This window comes from Sus scrofa, chromosome 1, assembly GCF_054392235.1.
Source record: "Sus scrofa isolate SSC_HxYL_T2T_F1_AM1 chromosome 1, Sscrofa_HxYL_maternal_Yorkshire_Landrace_v2.0, whole genome shotgun sequence".
Lineage (NCBI taxonomy): Eukaryota > Metazoa > Chordata > Mammalia > Artiodactyla > Suidae > Sus > Sus scrofa.
In genome coordinates, this window is record NC_139383.1 from 126,575,983 (window position 1) to 126,597,155 (window position 21,173).

The following is a 21,173-nucleotide window of genomic DNA, read 5'->3' on the forward strand; positions in this document are numbered from 1 at the left end:
CTGTAACTCAGAGTTCAAGATTCAAAATGTCCCAATTTTTATTTTTTCATTTTTCCATTGGGGGAGCAAAAGAAAATAATAAAATCAAGATAACATATTTTATGCTTATTTTTACAGTGTAAAAGTCAATTATTCTTTTTATCTGATTTTAGTTCTAAAATATTAGAAATAATATACTATAAATAAACATAAATGAATAAAACATCAGTCTGTTAATGTGGCAGAATTTTTTTTTAATAATGGAAGAGGGAGTTCCCATCATGGCTCAGAGGAAACAAATCTGACCAGAATCCATAAGGATGCAGGTTTGATCCCTGGCCTCGCTTAATGGGTTAAGGATCCAGCACTGCCATGAGCTGTGGTGTAGGTTGCAGACATGGCTTGGATTCCACATTGCTGTGGCTGTGGTGTAGGCTGGCAGCTGCAGCTGTAATTCGACCCCTAGCCTGGAACCTCCATATGCTGTGGGTGTGGCCCTAAAAAGACAAATAATAATCATAATAATTAAAGAGAAGGATCAATGTAAACCTTACCACATTTTTGAAAATGTTATCCTGTTTGTTAATTATAGTTTTACAAAGTAGTTGTCAAAAGAGAATGACTTATAATAGATGTATCTAGCTGATAGAAATTCATTTAAGGGATTGATTTTTCTTTAAAATTTAAGCCAATCTTCCCTCGAGTCCTTAAAAATTCAGTCTTCTACCATTAATACCTATAATTTCTTGCACAAGCTGATCTATTACTTGGAGAGAGGGGGATAAGATGAAGGAAAATGCAGGGAGTAGAACAAATTAGAGGAGGACTTAGTATAAACAAAAGAACTTAAGAATATCAAAGATACACACAACCACCAAATCACTTAAACTCCTGGGAGCTGGCCCAGGACCAAAAAGTGCCCCTAATAGAATACATGGGTCAAAAATTTTATAACCCTCCAAAAACATTTTCTAATACTAAGAAACTATTACAAAGAAGTATTATTTACACACCTTAACAGCTGGGTTGCTTTAGATTATATGGATGTGACTAAAAACATTGTAATAGAAATCCCAAATTGCATTTGACATCTGATACTTTACTGGTTATATCAAGCCAGTCCTTAATGTCAATTTGGACTCCAATCCAGGTTATTTCAGGATTGGTTAGTTTCTGCTTCTTTGTAAGAGCCAATGTGAGCCAATCTGATTCTTCTGGACTCTATTTCTTCTGTGTCATTAGAGATTACCCCCCCTCCCCGTCCCATAGGCCACCTTAACAGATACAGACTTCTCTAGTTGTGGGAAACTTACAATATCACTATGTTTCATACTTTGAGAGTTCTATTCATCTATAACTAGTTGTAAAGCAGTGAATCAAAAGAAAAAAATTAGATATTACCTATTTTTAAAAATCCCTGACACTGATAAGCATTTAAACACAGCTAGCTTAATGAGGCCTAACTCCCCAACCCTTCACCAAGAAATCTTAAGTGGATTGTCCAACCCAACCATGGAAGCTGAATGCTTTTTATCACTGTTATTGCTATTGTCCTAAGACCAGTTTTAACCTAACTTCACTTGGATACAAATGTTCAAGAATAGAGAGTAAGAGAAGACCCACCCCCCCATACAGTTTTCTTCAGCTCCTACCCGACTCCTTGGAAAACTGTGTTGGGAGAATAGATGGTTGTTCCCCAGATTTTGCAAATCTGACCCCAGATGTCACTCACTCCAGACAGTTGGTTACTCTAGAATCTGCACTTACAATGTTGTTAACTATCACTATCCATATAACACACTCTTCTGATTACTCTCCTATAAATCTATCTCTTCCACTCGACTCCTACTAATTTCACCTGGGGTATCTGTCCTGGCATGCCAAAGCATTTACCAAATACTTGAGGAAGGATATAAGGGCAGCAAGAAGCATGAAAAGATTCCCTCAAAGGGATTCTGATATCCAGAGAGCTCCTCTCTGTAGACTGACACTTTGCATTGACTATTAATAGACTACTTTTGCATTTGAAGTCTTTCATTCCTTAGCAACCAGATTCTGGAGCTACCAAGTTAGTCCTGATTACAAATTTTTGTCTCACTGCCAGACCATGTCAGATTATGTCCTGATATCTGTTAGGTTCCAAAAATATGATTACCATACCCCCAATGTATTTTTTTCCAGAATAAATTCTTTCCCTAAGGAACTTAAAGGGAGTATATATTATTTAACTTCTTCTAACAGTAATTGTTAAACCAACCATCAAGCTCTAGATAAAGATATAACTAGTGGGTTGGAAAGCGGAATTTCAACTCTTTAGATAGTTCAGTATAAACTATTGAAAAATAAAGACTCCATATGGAAGAAGTTAAGGACCATTAGTGTGAATTTTATTCCTTCTCCACAGTGTTAATTACTATCTCATTTCCTTTCTCTTTTCTACAGACAACTAGGCTGCTTTTCCTCACATTGGGCTCATAAGCATTAAGGTTTGTTATTTGCTCATCTAAAGAAATGTCAATTAAGAAGGCCAATTACTCCCCTGGCCCTTATCTTCACAGTGTCAAAAATTTGGTCATTAGTCTGGTAGAGTTCACACCCTCTTCCATATTTTTGCAGAAAATCCTTCAGTAAACTAAAACTTCACTATTTCTATAAAAAAGAAAGCTTCATTTACAAGTAAATGTTACTCAACTTGAGCTCTCAGTTTCCTTTTTGGATTTTGTTACATCAAACATCCCTATCTTCCATTTTTCCATTGTTATTTTTATTAACCCATCCTATAAATCATGCTCAAACAATGTATTAACATAAAGAGTAGAACAAATAATAAAAGAAAAAAAAACTTATTTGTAACTACCTTCTCATTGACAACTAGCTAATATCTTTTCTTCTCTTGACCTTCAAACTGCTCACAACATAAGTGTAAAATGTTGCCTTCTTATCTCTTAAATATTGATGAATCCTTTGTAGAGCGGTTTCTGCTCTGGATACTCCATGGAAATGTTCATATATGGGGCACTGCTGATCACTTACTTGCTAAGTCCAATGACTTTGTTCTCCTCAGACTGCACTCATATTGTTTCTTACTCTTTCTCAAGCTCTTTATTTCTTTGTTTCTCTAGAAACTATTTTCTCCTAGATCTCCAATTTTTCTGCCTATGATTTGTCTATCTCTGTGGTCCTTTGTATGTTGCTTTGATATTAAGGTCTTTCATTAATTGTTCTTTTTTTTCACTTTATATTCCCTTCTTGAGCAATCACATTTACGCCTAAGGCTTCAACTCTGTGCTAATGACCTTGGAATCATTACCTACAGCTTGAACAGGATGCCCTGAGCCCCAGGTCTATATTCTCACCTGCCTATTAGTCTTTTCCACTTTGATGACATCAAGCTCAACCTATCAAAATGGGTACTTATTACCTATCTTATGTTATTGTCTCTGATTTAGTTGAAAGCATGAAATTGTTTAAAGCAGAACTCTGAAAGGCATCTTCAATTCCTCTCTGCCTTCTTGGATATCAAATATGATTGATAATATTAATGAAAGGTTTTCTCTATCTATCCTATCCTCTTCATTTTCTGATGCACAGTTTTTCTCATCCAGAATATACTGCAATCATGTTCTGGTTGTGTTCTTGTTTGCTGTTTTCCCACTTCTATCCTAACTGTTCCTAGAGTTGTTTTAATAAAACCTATATCTGATCATGACACCTGCTGAACTCTCTAGCTGGATTTCAACCAAGGAAGTGCCTCAAGCAATGTCTTACACTCTTATCTGGGCACTTGCTATTTCTTTTATTTTGGAAAATCCCTCCAATGCTTCTATTTGATCAGAATTTATCCAGCCTAGAGTACCTAGCTCAACTTAGAACAGATTATTGTGAAATCAGGGGAAATTCCCTAGTGAATCCAGGAGAAAATTACTCTCCTTGGAAAGCCCTAAGTCATTTGGTAGAGATACAGCACTCAGCATGGATACTCTATGGTGTGTCGTCAGAAATAAAAGAATGCACAGTGCTCTCTATTGTAAAAAAATATGCCCCAGCTCTACCAATGCAACCCTGTCTTTAGTTTTCATTATTATTCCTCTTATGAGAGAACCTCCCCAAGAACTTATAAGATCATTTTCATAGACTGTGACATTTTTTATGCCATTCAGATGTGCACAAACTGTTATGCTAAAGGCGTCAGTTATATAAATTCGTGCTTCTAATTTCTTGGTTTGAAAAACTGGAAGAACATCAGTAGCTGTCTCTCATCCTAATTAAAGAGAGTAGGCAGTAAATACAGCTGTCATTGTGCTTCAAATCAACTAAATGCCTGAGATATGTTAAGTAAGGTTCTTCAAACTAGACAACTGAAGGGAAAAATGCCTTATCTTTTGTAATTCATTCAGTGTAGTTCTGAGTTAGTGAACATATGGTAAATTATCAATTTTTCTATTTATATTTATCTGAATTAAAAAAAAAATACCCTCAAGTCTTATGAGTGGCATGACATTCTTTCAAACTTTTTTTTTTCCCTTTCACCTACAACACATATACTAACCCTATACTCTATGGATTGCTCACAAGGTTCTTGTCCTTATAACCACAGATTTTTAGAGTAGAATGAACTTTAGAAATCATATTGTTCACTTCTCTTTTTCTTATAGATGGGGAAAAATCAAGGCCTAGATGTCACATTCTGGAGCCACATGAGGCCTGAAAATCAGTGATCTAAGAAAATATGTTCTTTAAGGAAATTCTCTTCTAAAAATAGTCATTTTTAAAAACACAAATAAGTATAACGACTGGGAAGGAATTTTGGGCTTAGTAGGTCCATCTATTGGGTGATTAACTATGAAATGGGGTGGAGTAGGGATAAGTCAGGAATAGAAGAAATGAGACATAACATTTATTCTCTAAAAACTGCCTTTTTGCCCTGTCTTGCTCTGACTTTCCCATTCAGCTGTTCACATTACCGAATTTCTGCCCTGTTCAACAGTGTGAATAGTTCAATCAACTGAGTTGAGTACCTGTTGAACATCAGGTGATGGGGACAGATTCTCTCAGTGAGCCATCTGCAGGAGGTGCCTGAGGGCCACTCTGCCAAGTGGGAGAACAGAGAGGATTGGCTGGGTTAAAGAAATCGGTTTTATTGGTTTCTGCATTGATTTATGGTTTATCAAGGCAGGCATAAACAAAGGAGGGGGACCCACAACAGGACTGTAAAACTGCTCTATTGTAGAAGATGGCAGTTAAAGTAGAACTCTATTTCTCTCCCTCCAGAGAGAAGGCTGGCTTTTACTCCTGAAGTTTTCTTAAGATTTAGAGAAAGGTTAGTTTAAAAAGATGCATGATAGCCCCAGAATGACTCTATGATCTCAGGGGAACGCTCTGAGGATGAGGTTAACGAGGAGCACCTGTCTGGGTCTGCCTTTCATTTTGACATGTATCACCCACCCAGAAACCTCTCAACCCTGAGGGAGCACCTTTTCTTCATATTACAAACTTAGCAGTGAGCTGAACTTGATGGGATAGTAGTGCTAGGTCCTTAATCATATTTATTAAAATGTCTCAAGGCAATTTTCCCTTTTGGTCCTCATTATTCGCTTAATTTTCTATTAAGACCAATTTGTTAACTCTAATTGCAGAGATGGTTCAGAGCAGAAAGCCAGGCAGTCTCTTCACGCTGCCAAAATAAGAGGCCAGCACTTCAAGCACCCAGTCCCCTTTGTTATCTGCTGCCTAAACTAAAAATAACTGCTTACTTTTAATGAATTCAGCTAAATACATCTCACCTTTGAGCTTAATTTACACAATAATAGGCTAGAGGTTTGAGTTTATTCTTTGACTTACTGCCAGATATCACAATTACAACTCTCATTTGAAAAATACTTTCAAGTTTATAAATCAGTGTGTGTGGGGGTACCCCCAACAAACTTTACCTCTTTAATTGTTCTGACTTCCCTAATATATTCAAAACTCTTTGAGGGTGGGGTCTGCATCTTAGTAACTAGTGATGTCTAGTAAAAATTATAGTTTATAATAGGTGCTCAGCAAATCAATAATGTGTTGAATGAATTAATGAAAGACAAAATTCTGTCTTCACGTTCAGCATGCTCTAATCTGCTCTTCCTTGAGGCAGTCAGCCCAGAGGGGAAGAGGTGGCTAAAGTGGTCCAAACAGGACAGGGGACTTTTGGCTGCTGAATACCTCTTTCACTGGGCCTAAAAGGGAACTGTGATCTAATTGCTGTTTTACAAGGTCTTCTGCTTATGAACTCTTTGAGTATAGAGTATCTATTTTTTTTTTAATATCCTATATCAACTCCTCACCTCCTGCAGAAAATATAAGTAGGCACCAATAGACAGTTCAATTAAATGGGAAGAACTTTGCGAACTGCTTTGGCACAATTTTAGAACACAGGAAGGCATAATCTGGTTTGAATTATCTAATTTATTATCTAATGACATCTAATACAAACTTTAACAATTTTATTTTGTAATTTATTTTGTATTTCTGGAAAAAGATAAAAATAGTAGCTAGCTTTTCATTAATGCATTAACTAGTGAATTATATCTCTATTTACATTGAGAAAGGATGAGACAGATCAAAAATCTGAACATAAAACTTAGCCACTTTACAACTGTAACATCTCTTTGAATAAGATTATATATAAAATGTAAGTATAAAGTCCAGAGGGTTGAAAATGCTGGATATTTGCATAAGACTGCAAATTAGCTACCTATATTTTGGGATTATTATATTCTTTAATCCAAATATTTCCCTGTGCAATTGCATGCTGTCTCAAGGTCCATTCAAACACATTAAAGCTGATGTGTTCTTAAGATTCAAAACACAGGGAGGTCCCATCATGGCTCAGCGATAACGAACCCTACTAGTATCCATGAAGATGCAGGTTCCATTCCTGGCCTCAATCAGTGGGTTAAGGATCCAGCATTGCTGTAAGCTGTGGTATAGGTTGCAGACATGCACAGATCTGGCATTGCTATGGTACGGCATGGTCAGCAGTTGCAGCTCCAATTCAACCCCTAGCCTGGGAACTTCCATATGCTATGGGTGTGGCCCTAAAAAGAAAAAAAAAAACAAAAAACAAGCAAACAAACAAAAAATACTCGAAACACATTAGGTAGGTGGACTATAAGTCATGCTCAGATGAGGCAAGGGTATTCTGAGCCATTTCCTAATTATCTGGTTGCTGATCTAAAAGCAAAGATCAGTAATTCCAAAATGCAGTCTCCCAACCCAAAGCATCAGCATCACATGGGAATTTGTTAGAAATGCAAACCATGGGGCCCATTTCCAGACCCACTGAATCAAATAATCTGTGATGGGGTTCAGCAATGTGTGTTACAATCAGCTCTTCAGATGATTCTCATACATGCTGAAGTTCAAAAACTACTGGCATGAACTATTATATCCTTTATAGCAATGATCTTCAATTCCTATAGCCCAGCAAGTATAAAGTTGGAAGAATACTGCCAAGTAGAATACAACAGAAGTTATTTTCTATCCTCTTTGGTCAGGGGGTTGCTTAGTTGAAGACTGAGTCCACAGGGCTAGTAAGTTTTACAATGAATTTTGATCAGCTACATATATTTTCTTTGGGGCAGTCAGATTCAGTTTCTGACACCTCAAATTCATTATTAAAAAATGAAAAGCAATATAGATATCCATCTCTGAAACAAAAGATAATTAAGTTGCTCCTTAAAATATGTGCATCTTTAGGATAGATCGTATTATGTTCCTCATTAATCAGCCCTGTTCAGGAAAGTTGACCACAGTGAGATAAATCAAGAGCTTCAATCCTTCTGAGAAATATCAACAAAATAACATGATTATTGTACCTATTTGGTTTACTCTGCAGTCAGAATGAGAAAATTTAGCTAAGCAAATGCTTACCCCCATATTTCCCTAAAATGACTTAATGCTGGCTAACTACTAGAATCTGGAGCACAGTCAACAGGATAGCAGGCCTATGATAGTTATAGATTCTGCCATTTGAGATGATTGTAACAACACATTGTTGTGATAGAGTAATGCTCCTGCTTCCACAACATGGTCATAATTCTTCTAAATCAATGTTACAATGCAAGTTCATAACCTATATTATAGCTTCCTGAAAAGAAATTAAATGTTGAATTATCTGATTTTCTTTTTCATGTACTTGTACAAAGTAGATTGTAGACCAAATAAATATCACTAAGTCCCCTCTGTAGATTGGAGCAATATGTTTTTATGAAAAAAAATATGAATATAGACTAGGTATTTATTTGTAATTGATGTATGCTGAGTTACACTCATGAAATAATTAAGCTATTACAATGATATAAACCAAATGATAGATCTATTTTACTTTTGAGCTATCTGTGCTATTATAGGACAGTAAAACAATCATTAACCAATAAATGAAAATTGTTAAATTCTGATGATTATTTTGCTGTTACTATGTTACAAAGGGAGAAATAATACCATAAAGGGATTGTGGTATAAATAATTTAACGTCTATTATTCCATACTACAATTTTATCTGTTCTCTACAGTGATTCCCCATACTGCATGAACATTAAAAAAAAAAAAATCACCTATGATGCTCTCTAAAAAACAGACCGTGGGCCTCATTCCTAAAGGTTACTTTTGATGGTTTTTGAGACATTGTTGTTGTTCTCTGGAATAATCAGAGAGTTGTTAATGGAAAACATGCTCTTAATTTGTATGCAGGAAGTGGGCTGTTGAGACAGTTTATAGAAGAAGAAAGTTAGTGGTCTGCTTTTCTCTCTTGATTATTTTTTCTATATAGGGCATTGGAAAAGGATGTGCCTGCAGGGCCCATGGGCTCTTGTGTGTGCAGTTGTTGACAGGGGCTGTTCCAGTGCCTGTTTTTGGAGCCACTGTCAACAGCATCACCCCCCAGATCACCACAGTGTAAAGCCAAGTTTCCATCTTGGACTCCACACAGAGAATGAATAAAAAGGGTTTAAAACACTCTTTCAGTTTCCAGAGGGAAAAGAGATTTATCCTGTGAAGAGAGAGCAGCTGCCCTAACAGTGGTTGGGTCAAAGCAGGAAAGAGCTGCAGCGTCATGCAACTAGGCCTGCAAGCGGCCAGCACTTTGCAGATGGTCTCAGAGGCAAAGCCACGCTGTTATTAGAAGCCAATTAATGGACACATGGCATCAAAAGCTATTTTGAGCAAATGTACAAGCGATCATTTGCTAATTAGGTTTCTATAGCAAGAAGTGCACATCCTAGTACAGATGGTGGGGCACAAAATTATTAGAAACCCCTAGAAGAAGGATAAAATCTAGGTTAGAAAGCTTCCCTTAGCAACAGCAGTCAAGGTTTTTATAACCAGTTCCACTGTGAGGAAATAACTGGGAATCGGCAATAGTACAAACCCATTGTATTATCATTAAAGTCTGTTGAACATTCCCATAAATGCGGTATATACTTTTTGCACCAAAGGGTGAAATCTGTCATTCTAAATAAAACCCCTTCTCACCTTTATGAAAGCCCCAAGTTAAGGAATTCTTTTAGATATTGCCTTATAGATAACTAGAATGGAAAGACTATGACTATTATTTTGAGATTCTGGAGAGGCTGAGTATAGCAATCAGCAACTCTAACATCATTCTTGTATTAATAATTATTTCTGTCTAGAAGGCCACCTATTGCACTCAGACATGGTTTCTCCTGACATTTCTTTAACCCCTCTGCAGTGCTGACAAGGCCTGCTTAAAGCTTTTTCTTAGCAACAGAAGACAAGATGAAAATGGAAAAGAAAAAAGGAACAGTACATAGAAAGGGAAATAGGAGAACATAGAAAGAAGGTAGAGAGAGAGGGAAGGGATGGGATGAAAACACTAGTTAAATGTTGGAAAAGAAAGGAGCTAGAGTCAATGCTATCCCTCTAACAATTTCTGTTTTTGAAGCTAGACGTTCATTTCATGTATTTAATTGAATTTTCCCTGTAAATTATGTATGAGGAGATGAGCAATTGACATTGCAAGAATTATAAAGGGAGAAGTCACCCAGCTCAATTTTTCTCTCTTCCACCATTTTCTCCAGAAAGGAGACTTCTATGATGCAGCCATAGATTTGCAACTCAATTTATCATGTGAAAACTGTACATTTCAAATTGGCAATTTTATCTGAAATAATCAATTTTGGTTACCTGGTGGCTTGGCCCACATAGTTTCCTTAAAAATAGGAATAATGTGTCTGGATAACATTCATTTCAGCAAGATATCACTGACATTAGGGTTCAGTCATGGTATAGTAATGACAGAGTCACAATATTAGGAGAGATTTCTGAAAATGAGGCATTTTATTTTATTATTTATTTTTGTTTGTTTTTTAGGGCCACACCTATACTATATGAAAGCTCCCAGGCTAGAGGGTCTAGTCAGAGCTACAGTTGCCAGCCTATGCTGCAGCCACAGCAATGTAGGATCTGAGCCATGTCTGTGACCTACGCCACAGTTCACCTCAATACCGGATGCTTAACCCCTAAGTGAGGCCAGGGATTGAACCCACATCCTCATGGGTAATAGTCGGATTTGTTGCCACTGAGCCACAATGAGAACTCCTGGAAATGTGGCATTTTAAATATAACTCTGTCTTCAAATGATATGTGGTCTTTAAAATTCGCTAAAAGGAGATAGAATTTCCCACAAGAAATCAGTCATTTCCTAACTACTTTTCAAAACAGTAAGAGGACTGAAGTCTGAATATAAAACATCAGGAAAATTCAAAAGGGACTCTCCAGTTAGGCTCCCTAATTGCTTGTGCTCACCTTGTTCAGCAAAAGAATTCTAAAAAATGAGACTGATATCCTCAAACCATGCAAAAAACATTAACACATTTTGGGGAATGAAGCCTTATACAGACTAGACTGAGACAGTAGGGGCAGCGCAGCTCATAAAATTTTGTTTTCAAAGTTTTTCACCTTCACACACATGTATCCTGGTGCTGCTTCTTTGTAAGATGCTAAATAGCAAGTTCAGTTTTCAAAAAACTGAGGCTCCAGAATAATGAAAAAGACATTGGTGGGGGTAATGTATAAAAATCTCTTTAGGGTAATAGAAATAACACATGTGAAGAAGCCTCTTCTTAACTGAGGCATTTTCAGCCTCATGAATTTAGAAATGAATAGGATCTTTGCTTTGAAATCGACCTTCACTTTACACATCTCATACACTTACGGCAATAAGTAGCAGTATGTAAAATTTTAAACAGAAGTATCCCTTCATTCCAGTTACCCTGGGGATTGTTTTACAGAGGAAGCGATGGTGGGAGAACATCAGCTGTGTGACCTCCATCTCCAGTCCTCGGTTCCTGAGATGCTCATGTTGGTTTGTGAAATACAAGACTGTGGCAGCGCGAGGAGGCTGGGGCACAGCTAGTATTTCACCATCTGCCTGATCCAAATAAGCAAATGAGAACAAGGAGGAAGTGCAATGGTCTCTGGATTGGGAAGAGAAACAGCCAGGTGAAGGATAAGATGCTTACTATCACAAACCTCATAAAAGAATCTTTCTCCTTCCTTCTTCTGCTCATGGAATTGCAAGTCAGAGATGTTAGACAAAGACACAACACATTACAGACACAGAACACAACACAGTTTGGACAGATTTTTGAGATGTGAAAAATAAACCACCAATACATCAAGAACCACTAGACCTGCAAAGCACGTTGCAGAAGAAAACAGATCAGGTTGACGTTGAGTAGTTTGTTAAAAAATTTGCCATTTGTGGAACTTTATAGATCATCAGCATATACATAAATATATTTAACTGTGTATATATGATTATATACAGACTACAAAGGCTAGTGACCTTGTCCCTCCTTCTATTCATACTTCTAATGTAGTTACTTGTGTTGTAGATAATAGTTGCCTTAGCTGTAATGTTAATGGTATTTTAGACTGTTAGCACGTCCTGCTTTTTAGGTAAGCCATGTAAAAACATGATTATGTCACTTTCTATAGCAAAGAGATCTGCTGCTTCTGATTCTAAGTAGATATTTAGCAAATGCAGACATTAAAAACATACCCACCTCTTTTCCTCCCATGGATTCAAACATTTTCTCCAGCTGAACCCGCAACTGCTGAATATTGTTCATCAATATACAGGGCTTTAAATAAAGCAAACAACAACAAAAAGGAGTGAAAATCCTTTTTACATTAAATTATTGAATTAGTTTTCCTTCAATGTCTTCATATGAAACTATCACTGAAGTCCTATTACATTTAGCAAATAGAATAATTATACTTTTTTCAGATTATACTTTATAACAGTTAAGAATGGAAGAGGCAAAAAATGACCACTTCGGGGAATCAAATTTAGTAATATACTTTGATAATAAATCATTGGAGACTTTTTATGAAAGTTTGTTTTATTCTTAGCACTATGGCATTTTATACTTAGAAATTAACCAAATTCAGTGTTTTAAAGATTTACTTTATGAAAAACAAATTAGTTTAAATAATTCTATCATTTGACTATTTCAAAATCCAAAACACCATCTGAATTTCAAAAATGCAAAGAAAAAAGAAATCTAAAAACTTTTAATAAATTCTGGCTATTGATGAAGTCCACATGTTGGTATTCAAAGCCATTACTTATATGGCTCTAAACTATGTTCTTCTCTCAACTCCCTCAACTGTACTGTGATGAACTCTCAAATCCAAAGGGCTTATTCCCCGCCAAACACCTGTGCTTGGCAGACTGGGGTTTGGCTTAGGATGTGGCCCCTTCACATGAAACTCTTTGCCTATCTGAGTCACATCCATCATTCATGTTAGGGCCTTCGTTTTCCCAGATGGTGTCCTTTTCTCAAGCACTTGACATTTATTTTATTTAACTTCATATTTGACTAGCTTTTGACCATCTCACCATCTGACCTTAAATGTACTGTACATGCCGCTATGTCTTTTTCTGCATTCTCTTACTCACAGGGTACTACATGAGCCTTGCATATAATACATGCTTTTAAAATGTTCCTTGACTTGTTTCCAAGGAGGAAGAAGTAGAGCAATAACATAAAGATGTAAAGCTTTGTGATAGGACTAGGTGTGTCCTCAGAATAGTAGAAATTACTAATTGGAAAATGGAATTCAGAAGTTATAAAATAATTTAATATTTGCTACATACTGATTCTGAAGAGCCAGAAGGGGAAGAAAACAGTGAAAGAAAGGAAAATGGATATGCCTTCCAAGGTGCCAGGAAATGAGCCAATAACGAATCAGAGAGAGGCATGCAGAGGATGTACAGGACATTAGAGAGATGTTAGTGCTCATCAGGTGGACAGATTTTATTATTCTTTTAACCACATTATTGGCCTTTGAGAAACTTTCTACCTGACTCTTCATGTGACCACATCCTAACTTCAATTTGCAAAAACAATTGACAACTATTCTCTTGATTCCAGGCACTTATTTATCTCTTATTTTTTTAACACAGAGATTTACCTCCTATAGATTCTGTTCAGTAAGCTGAACCACAATGTTCTATAATCAATTCTGATCACCAGCTGGGATTGAGAGCCCCTGCATTTAGTCTCAGTCTTTCTGTAGCACGTATGACATTCAGGGTTTTAGCATCTTGACCCAGCATCAACAAAGTGAACCTACAGACCTTTGTTTGCTCCAGAATAAGGAACAGGTCATTTTTTTTTTCCCCCATTGCAGAGGGGAAAGCACTAAGGAAGAGCATGACTCAATGAGAAGCAGAAAGACAATAGGGGTAAAACGCTTTATCACTCTGCTTCCCATGGGTCCAAGTAGGCTGGGTATGATTATTTGAAATTAACATTCAAGCTTCTCTTTTTTTGACACATGTAACTGTACTTTAGTCCCCACCTTACAAATTAAAGCAACCGCCAAGCCTTCTTAATATGACCATTTCCAGTAGAAGAGAGCTACTAAGAAACAAAAGGAACATAGATACTTGGGCTCACTTGGCAAGGACTGCCACTGACGCCTGTCAAGGCTCCATAGAAAAAAACGAGATGCAGTTATCCAGAGGGAGATTAAAAACAGGTATGAGACTCCTCTTTCATTAAACCTTCTCTGACCTTGAAATGTTCCAATTTTGATTTTGCTGAATCAGTTTATCAAATCACTAAAGAGAATTAAATTACACAAATCTTCTTTAAACCTAACTGGGGAACAGCTTTTACTTTAAACACCTCTCTAGTAAATGAAAAAAAAAAAAAAAAAACAAATTAAAATATCCACAACAAATGGAACATTAACCTAATTCAGAAGCATCATTTGTTGATGAGGTTAGTTAGATAAAATAATCTATGTTTCAAGTTAACTTGCAATCTTTTAATCTGTATATTTTAGCTTTTCCCATAAAAATGTCACAATGTATTAATCTGAACCTGGAATAGAGTTATGAACCTAAAATACAATTAATGTAAAAGTTAGTTCTGTTCAAACTATGGCCATTTCTACATGACCAAACTATGTCCTTATATATTTTTTTTAAATTTAAGTGTAGTTGATATACAATATTACATAAGTTATAGGTGTACAATATAGTGATTCTCATTTTTAAAGGTTATACTCCATTTATAGTTGTCATATAATACACCATATTATATTGGCTATATTCCCTGTGTCACACAATATATTCTTGCAGCTTATTTTATACATAATAGTTTGTACCTCTGTTGCCCCTACCCCCTTTCATCTCCCTAGTGGTAACCATTGTTTGTTCTTTATATCTGTGAGTTTGCTACTTTTTTGTTATATTCATTAGTTTGCTGTATTTTTTAGATTCTATCAAAGCATGCTTCTAAGTTGAAAAAGATTTAATTAAGTATACAAAATTAAGTAATTCTGATATAATGCTGCTTTCCTATAATGCAGAGTATAAAAAAAATGGATTAAAAACTTGTGACCCATTCCACATTTAAAATGTCACAGAAGAAAAAAATATTCTGTGACAGACATTTTGTTTAACTGTCATCTTTAATCCTGACCCCTGGTAAAGCACATGATATGGGCATCTCTTAGAAGATGTCTCTCTTTAAAAATTTATAGTACAATTTTCACATGAAATAGGAATAGTGACATATCTAGACAGAAAATAATAATGTTTCAATGTTCTTGATATTTAAAGAAACCTGTAACAGTGGTGATATGTACACACACATACAAAAGCACTTCAGTTTATCTCAGCTCAAAGCATACATTGAGCAGCCAGCTGATATATTTTCATGAAAAATCTAAAATGATACTTGGCATTTGAATGAGAGTCTAAGACTGGTCAAGATATCAGTTATTAGGAAAGCATTGAGGAAGGAAAAGTAAATTCCTGGGATGTAATATTTCAAGGATTTTTTCTTCATAAAAATTTGATTTTGAAAAGTATAAAGAAAAATATAGAGTACAATACAATAAACAGTGACTTAGGTTTTTTCCTCATTAAAAAATTATACTATGAATGTTAACACATAATGTAAAAGTCTGCATGGGCCTTTTAAGACAACTTTTCCTTTCTGAATGACACAAATTATCCTTGATAATTCATAGCCACATTTCAAAACCTTCAGTTTGGCTATCCTATTAAATTAGAATCTTTTCTGAAATTATTTGGCACTGTTTTGATTTTCAGTATAATACTTTTCAAATTATTATGAATTTAATTATAACCAGATGCTTTCAATAAATAAATACTCTATCTTGTCTATTAGAGTATTTATAATCAATGACAGCTAGAAATCACTGCTGAGAGATCTGGGAGTTTTAGTAAAATATCTGGGCAGCATTTTCATTTAAGGAAAAGAAGAATCTTTTAGGATCTTCAAGAACCATTACGACTGACTTATCTTAATGAGCTGTCAGCAAGAGGGCAATGAGATTTCACCAAGAATTCTGTTTGAGACTTGCCTGATAGGGGGGAATGGATTTTTTGAGGGGGGGTGGGAATCTCTCATTTTCATCTTGAAATATCTTGTACTGACTTTAAAAATATTTTTTAGTCTTTTTTTTAAAGCTATACAAATACAAATATCATATGATACCGCTTCTATGTTGAATCTTTTAAAAAAAGTATAGATAAAATTATTTATAGGCCAGAAATAGAGTCACAGATATAGAAAACAAACTTATGGTCACCAAAGGGGAGAAGTGGATGAGGGAAAAAAGTAGGAGGTTGGGTTAATAAGTACAAACTACTCTATAAAAAATAAGTAAGAACCTACTGTGTAGCACAGAGAACTATATGCAATATTTGGTAATAACCTATAAGGGAAAAGAATCTGAAAACGACTATATACATATGTGTGTGCGTATGTATATATATGTATAGAAACCTGAATATATATACAAAGCTGAATCACTTTGCTACACCTGAAACTAACACATTTTTTTTTTTTTATTTTCCCACTGTACAGCAAGGGGGTCAGGTCATCCTTAGATGTATACATTGCAGTTACAGTTTTTTCCCCCACCCTTTCTTCTGTTGTGACATGAGTATCTAGACATAGTTCTCAATGCTATTCAGCAGGATCTCCTTATAAATCTATCCTAGGTTGTGTCTGATAAGCCCAAGCTCCCGATCCCTCCCACCCCCTCCCCCTCCCATCAGGCAACCACAAGTCTCTTCTCCAAGTCCATGTTTTTCTTTTCTGAGGAGATGTTCATTTGTGCTGGATATTAGATTCCAGTTATAAGTGATATCATATGGTATTTGTCTTTGTCTTTCTGGCTCATTTCACTCAGTATGAGATTCTCTAGTTCCATCCATGTTGCTGCAAATGGCATTATGTCATCCTTTTTTATGGCTGAGTAGTATTCCATTGTGTATATATACCACATCTTCCGAATCCAACCATCTGTCGATGGACATTTGGATTGTTTCCATGTCCTGGCTATTGTGAATAGGGCTGCAATGAACATGCGGGTGCATGTGTCTCTTTTAAGTAGAGCTTTGTCCAGATAGATGCCCAAGAGTGGGATTGCAGGGTCATATGGAAGTTCTATGTATAGATTTCTAAGGTATCTCCAAACTGTTCTCCATAGTGGCTGTACGAAACTAACACATTTTAAATCAACTATACTTCAATAAAAATTCCTACAATGTTACCAATATATCTGTCCTAAAATTACATATGGCAAAAAATATTTTTACCTTCCACCATAAAATAACACAGATTATATTCCAAATTAGTTTCTCTTGTTTCTCTTTATTCCTCATATTAAGCTGAAATACTGCTTAAGATTTTATCAATATTTTCTCAATCATCCAAAAAATAAAAGGCTAAGTTAGTAATTCAGGGTAGAAATCAGCATGACTGCTTACATTTACCATCCTTTTCAGCTTATTTGAAAACTGAAAGGCTAAATTATACTCATTTTGGTATTTGTGCCAAAATTACACTAGTTGGTGTCAACACTTATTAACAACATTATTAACTCCTAGGTCCCAGTTCCAGTGTTGTCAATGACTTGGGTTTTCAACTGTTTATATGAGTCATATTCCTTATCATCGCAGAAAACCACAAGCTGGCTAGCATTGCAATGCTCTCCACGTTCCTCTGAATTCTATTTTGTACCTGTTCAGGACTACTAGGAAATTTTTAAACAATCTCTTGAGATCCCTATTTCCTATCATCCTGTATGAAAACAGAAAGAAAACAAATTCCTTTGCTCATTTATTAGTTTGAGGAAGCAGCTCTCAATTGAGGAATGATTGAAATTAGAGACATTTTTACTTACTACATTTTCCTTATCACAATATGAACTGAAATCACTTGATACAATTGCAGCATACTGAAGCAGAACTTTATTGATGGTCTAGGAAAAAAAAAAAAAACATTGTGACATATATCCAGGTAAATAAATACCTGTATTGACATCTACATCTATCTATCTATACACTCACACACATATAATACAGGTTATGTTAATCGGGCACTCTTTTCTAATGTCTTTTTCAGATGAAGGCAGGATATAAGTAGCACTTAAATCTATACCTTTGCCAAAAGAAGGATCTCAATTAAACTATTTTATTCAGACGACAATTTGTAACATTTCTGAGAACATCTAGAGGATAGTCCATATGGATTCATTTCATTTTAATGCAACCAGTGCCATCACACAAAATTCTGTATTTTGAAATTATCTCAATACTCAGAAGATATACTATTTGTTGTAACCTCCTTTATGCTTGTATACTTATTATGTTATGCCCCCCAATGACTTTTTTTCTTTTCCTGAATAAATGACACTTAATCCTTTGATCACCTTTCAGGGTTTCTACTTCCCATCATTGTCCCCAACACACAGACACACACATCTACTGTGACAAAAATTCCTTGTGGTGCTTATTTTTTCAACTTCATGCAATGTTTCTAAATGAGCAGGGTCAGAACAGTCCCATATATGTCCCTTAGAGATGAATATTTTCAGTATTTTCCTATGATAAAAAAAACCTTACTGATAACAAGGACCACCTCTTAAAACCTCAACTTTGATTTTTGTTGAATCACACTATCTCAGTATATTTACCTTTCATTTAGTAAGTTACGTATTGATGCAATATTTGCTAAAAAATATTACCTGATATTTCCTCTTTCTGTCTTTTTCATCCTAACTCCACATTTCACTTCTCTAATAACTCTTTCTGAGCCTAAGGATGTCCTCTCCTTCCATTAATTACACAAAACAAGAGAAAATGAACAAATTTTGTTCATTACATTTTATTTTAATTACCTAAATAGGTATTCATGAGTTTGCATCTTACTGCTGTTACTTACATAGCTTGAACTATCATAAGTCAAATATGGACATGATTTTATTAGAAGAGAGAAAGCAATAATCACAGTAGATACAGACCATCACTTTTTATAGAAAAACAAAGACAGAAAGAGCTTTTTTTTGTATAACATATTCATCTGAATTTTCTTAGTGGCTCAAAATCAACCTAGGGAAACACTCCAAAGAGCTAAGGTGAAGAAGAAGGGTTTAATTTACAAACCTGAATTCATTAAATGTGACTCTGAACTTGTTTTATAGACTTTAACAATCACAATTGAAAGCCTGAAAACTGAAATTAGGAATAATCGGCAGAAAGAGAACTGGTATTTTCTGGAAGTACTAAGTAAAGTAATAATATGTCTCAATTTAAATAGAAAATTGGCCTTGGAAAATATAATATCTTATCAAGCAGCAGATGAATAAGTCTAGGAAAACAGGTGGCGAATCAGACTAAAGTATCTTCTAAGCGCAGCTGTTCAAATTTTACTTTAGACATAATACTGAAAATGACTCTGGAACTTACCTAAAGAGTTCTGATTTACTCATACATATGAACACTACTCTCAATTTACATGTTCTTATGGCAGTATAAACTACAGAAATTATTTCACTCTATTGTAAAAACCAAACCCAAAAAAAGCCTTACTTTGAGAGCTCCTTGCAACTCAGATTATCACTTGTTCAAGACCTATTTTGAACAGGGGAATCCAGACATTCATTCTCTGATTATTCTCAAGGTATCCCCTGGTGTAATTTTGCCTCTACATCACAGGAAAACCCTGTTCCTTGAATTCCTGCTGGAGGACAACTGATCCTATGATCTCAGATCTACTAGCTTATAAATGCCAATGGTTAGCAAGTCAGGATAGGCTGCATTTAAGGACAAGGGCTTAGCCATGTAGGATGTAGTTTAAGGCCTTGTGCTCATAAGAGTTGTGCGTACATTGGGTATAATAATATCCATTTCTTTGGGAACATGTAAAGTACACCTGAATGAAAGTATTCATGCACATTTTAGGGGAAACTTCAGTTTCATTCTAATTTATTCAACAAAGTAAAATCACTCTCAGACATGAGTTCTTTAATTAAAACTAGTGAGCACAATTGAATCTTGAACAACCAGAGAGCTGGGGGTGCCAACCTTCTAACAGTCAAAAATCCATGTATAATTTATAAACAGCTTTTGATATTCACACTTCTTCTAGATTCAACCAACCACAGATCATGTCATACTGTACTATTTACTACTGAAAAGCTGTGGATCCCTGCAGTTCCAACCTGTGTTGTTCAAGAGTCATCTGTAGTTAGTTATGTCTACCTAAGACCTGTCTCCAATAGCTTCAGAAGCATCACCTTGTTGGGACTATAAATTATCTGATCCTATCCCAGATCAGCTGAGTCAGCAATTCTGGGTTGGTCTCAGCAATTTATGTTTTAACAAACCTTCAGGTGATGCAAATTGAAATTTGAGAACCATTGTTCCACCTAGTGTACAGCAGGATGGAGGTAACTCTTCAGAGAGAACCTGTTGATGGAAGGGGAATGTAGCCAGGCCTGCATGGTAGGGAAGGAGGCAGGCAAAAGATAGCCCAAGAGAGGCAGTTTCATTATGTTCCAGAATAAAATACCATTTATGTGAAAAGATCATCATGAGGTGTAGACAGTTCTTTTACAGATGAAGAAAGGAAACTAACATTGAAAGAGTCCCAGATTAAGTAAGATGAAATTCTAATAGGATTGTGGCAGTGAAGCAAGGGGTTCTGCCATATTTAAAGGTCAGATAGGATGACTAAAATATCTCCCAGCCTCAATCTACTTTGATTTAACATACAGCTTCTGATACTATTGAGTTGGGATGGCCATCAATTAATCAAAGTCACTATGGTCTCCTGATCTGATGCCGCACTAGTACAAGAAGGCTAAATATTCTGCCAATACTATTGGAAGGTCCTCCAAGGGATCTTACATTTACAATCATGAAGACAAGAACCCTGGTCCAAATGCATCTTTGCAGTCACAATTTATGCATGGAGTTCTACAGTATTAGAACAACACAGAGGATAAGAATACAGCAGTATTTGTTAAGTGACATTAGTAATGTGAGTTCACTTCCTTATACACTGTATTTTAATGCATTCAAATAAGATAGAGTCATCTTCAGATGCCTGGGTTTGGCCTAAAGGGTAAAAATAAATGCTGAGTTTCTGCTCTCCAACTTAGCAATTGATTTCTGATGATACCAGACTGTGAAAGTAGTATATTGGTTGTATAGTGATTGAAAGTATTTCATTCATACCCTTTCTACTATTGTTTGAATTATTTAAACTTTCTGAGCTTGTTTCATCATTGAAAAAATGATGCTATCTATCTCTTGAGGTTGTTGTAAAGAATAAATGAGACAATATATGTAAAGTGAT

At 35.6% G+C, this 21,173-nt stretch overlaps 1 protein-coding gene across 5 annotated transcripts in view; it reads right to left on the reverse strand.

Annotated features, from left to right (window-relative positions):
* The window catches only part of UNC13C (unc-13 homolog C), a 599,284-nt gene that overhangs the window by 87,120 nt on the left and 490,991 nt on the right, over window positions 1-21,173 (reverse strand). For all 5 annotated transcript variants that reach the window (XM_084969723.1, XM_084969731.1, XM_084969719.1 and 2 more), the window contains 2 exons: window positions 17,716-17,793; window positions 12,042-12,119 (listed from right to left, as the gene is read on the reverse strand). In XM_084969723.1, coding sequence (XP_084825849.1) covers window positions 12,042-12,119; window positions 17,716-17,793 — 156 coding nt within the window. The remainder of the gene's footprint in view (window positions 1-12,041; window positions 12,120-17,715; window positions 17,794-21,173) is intronic.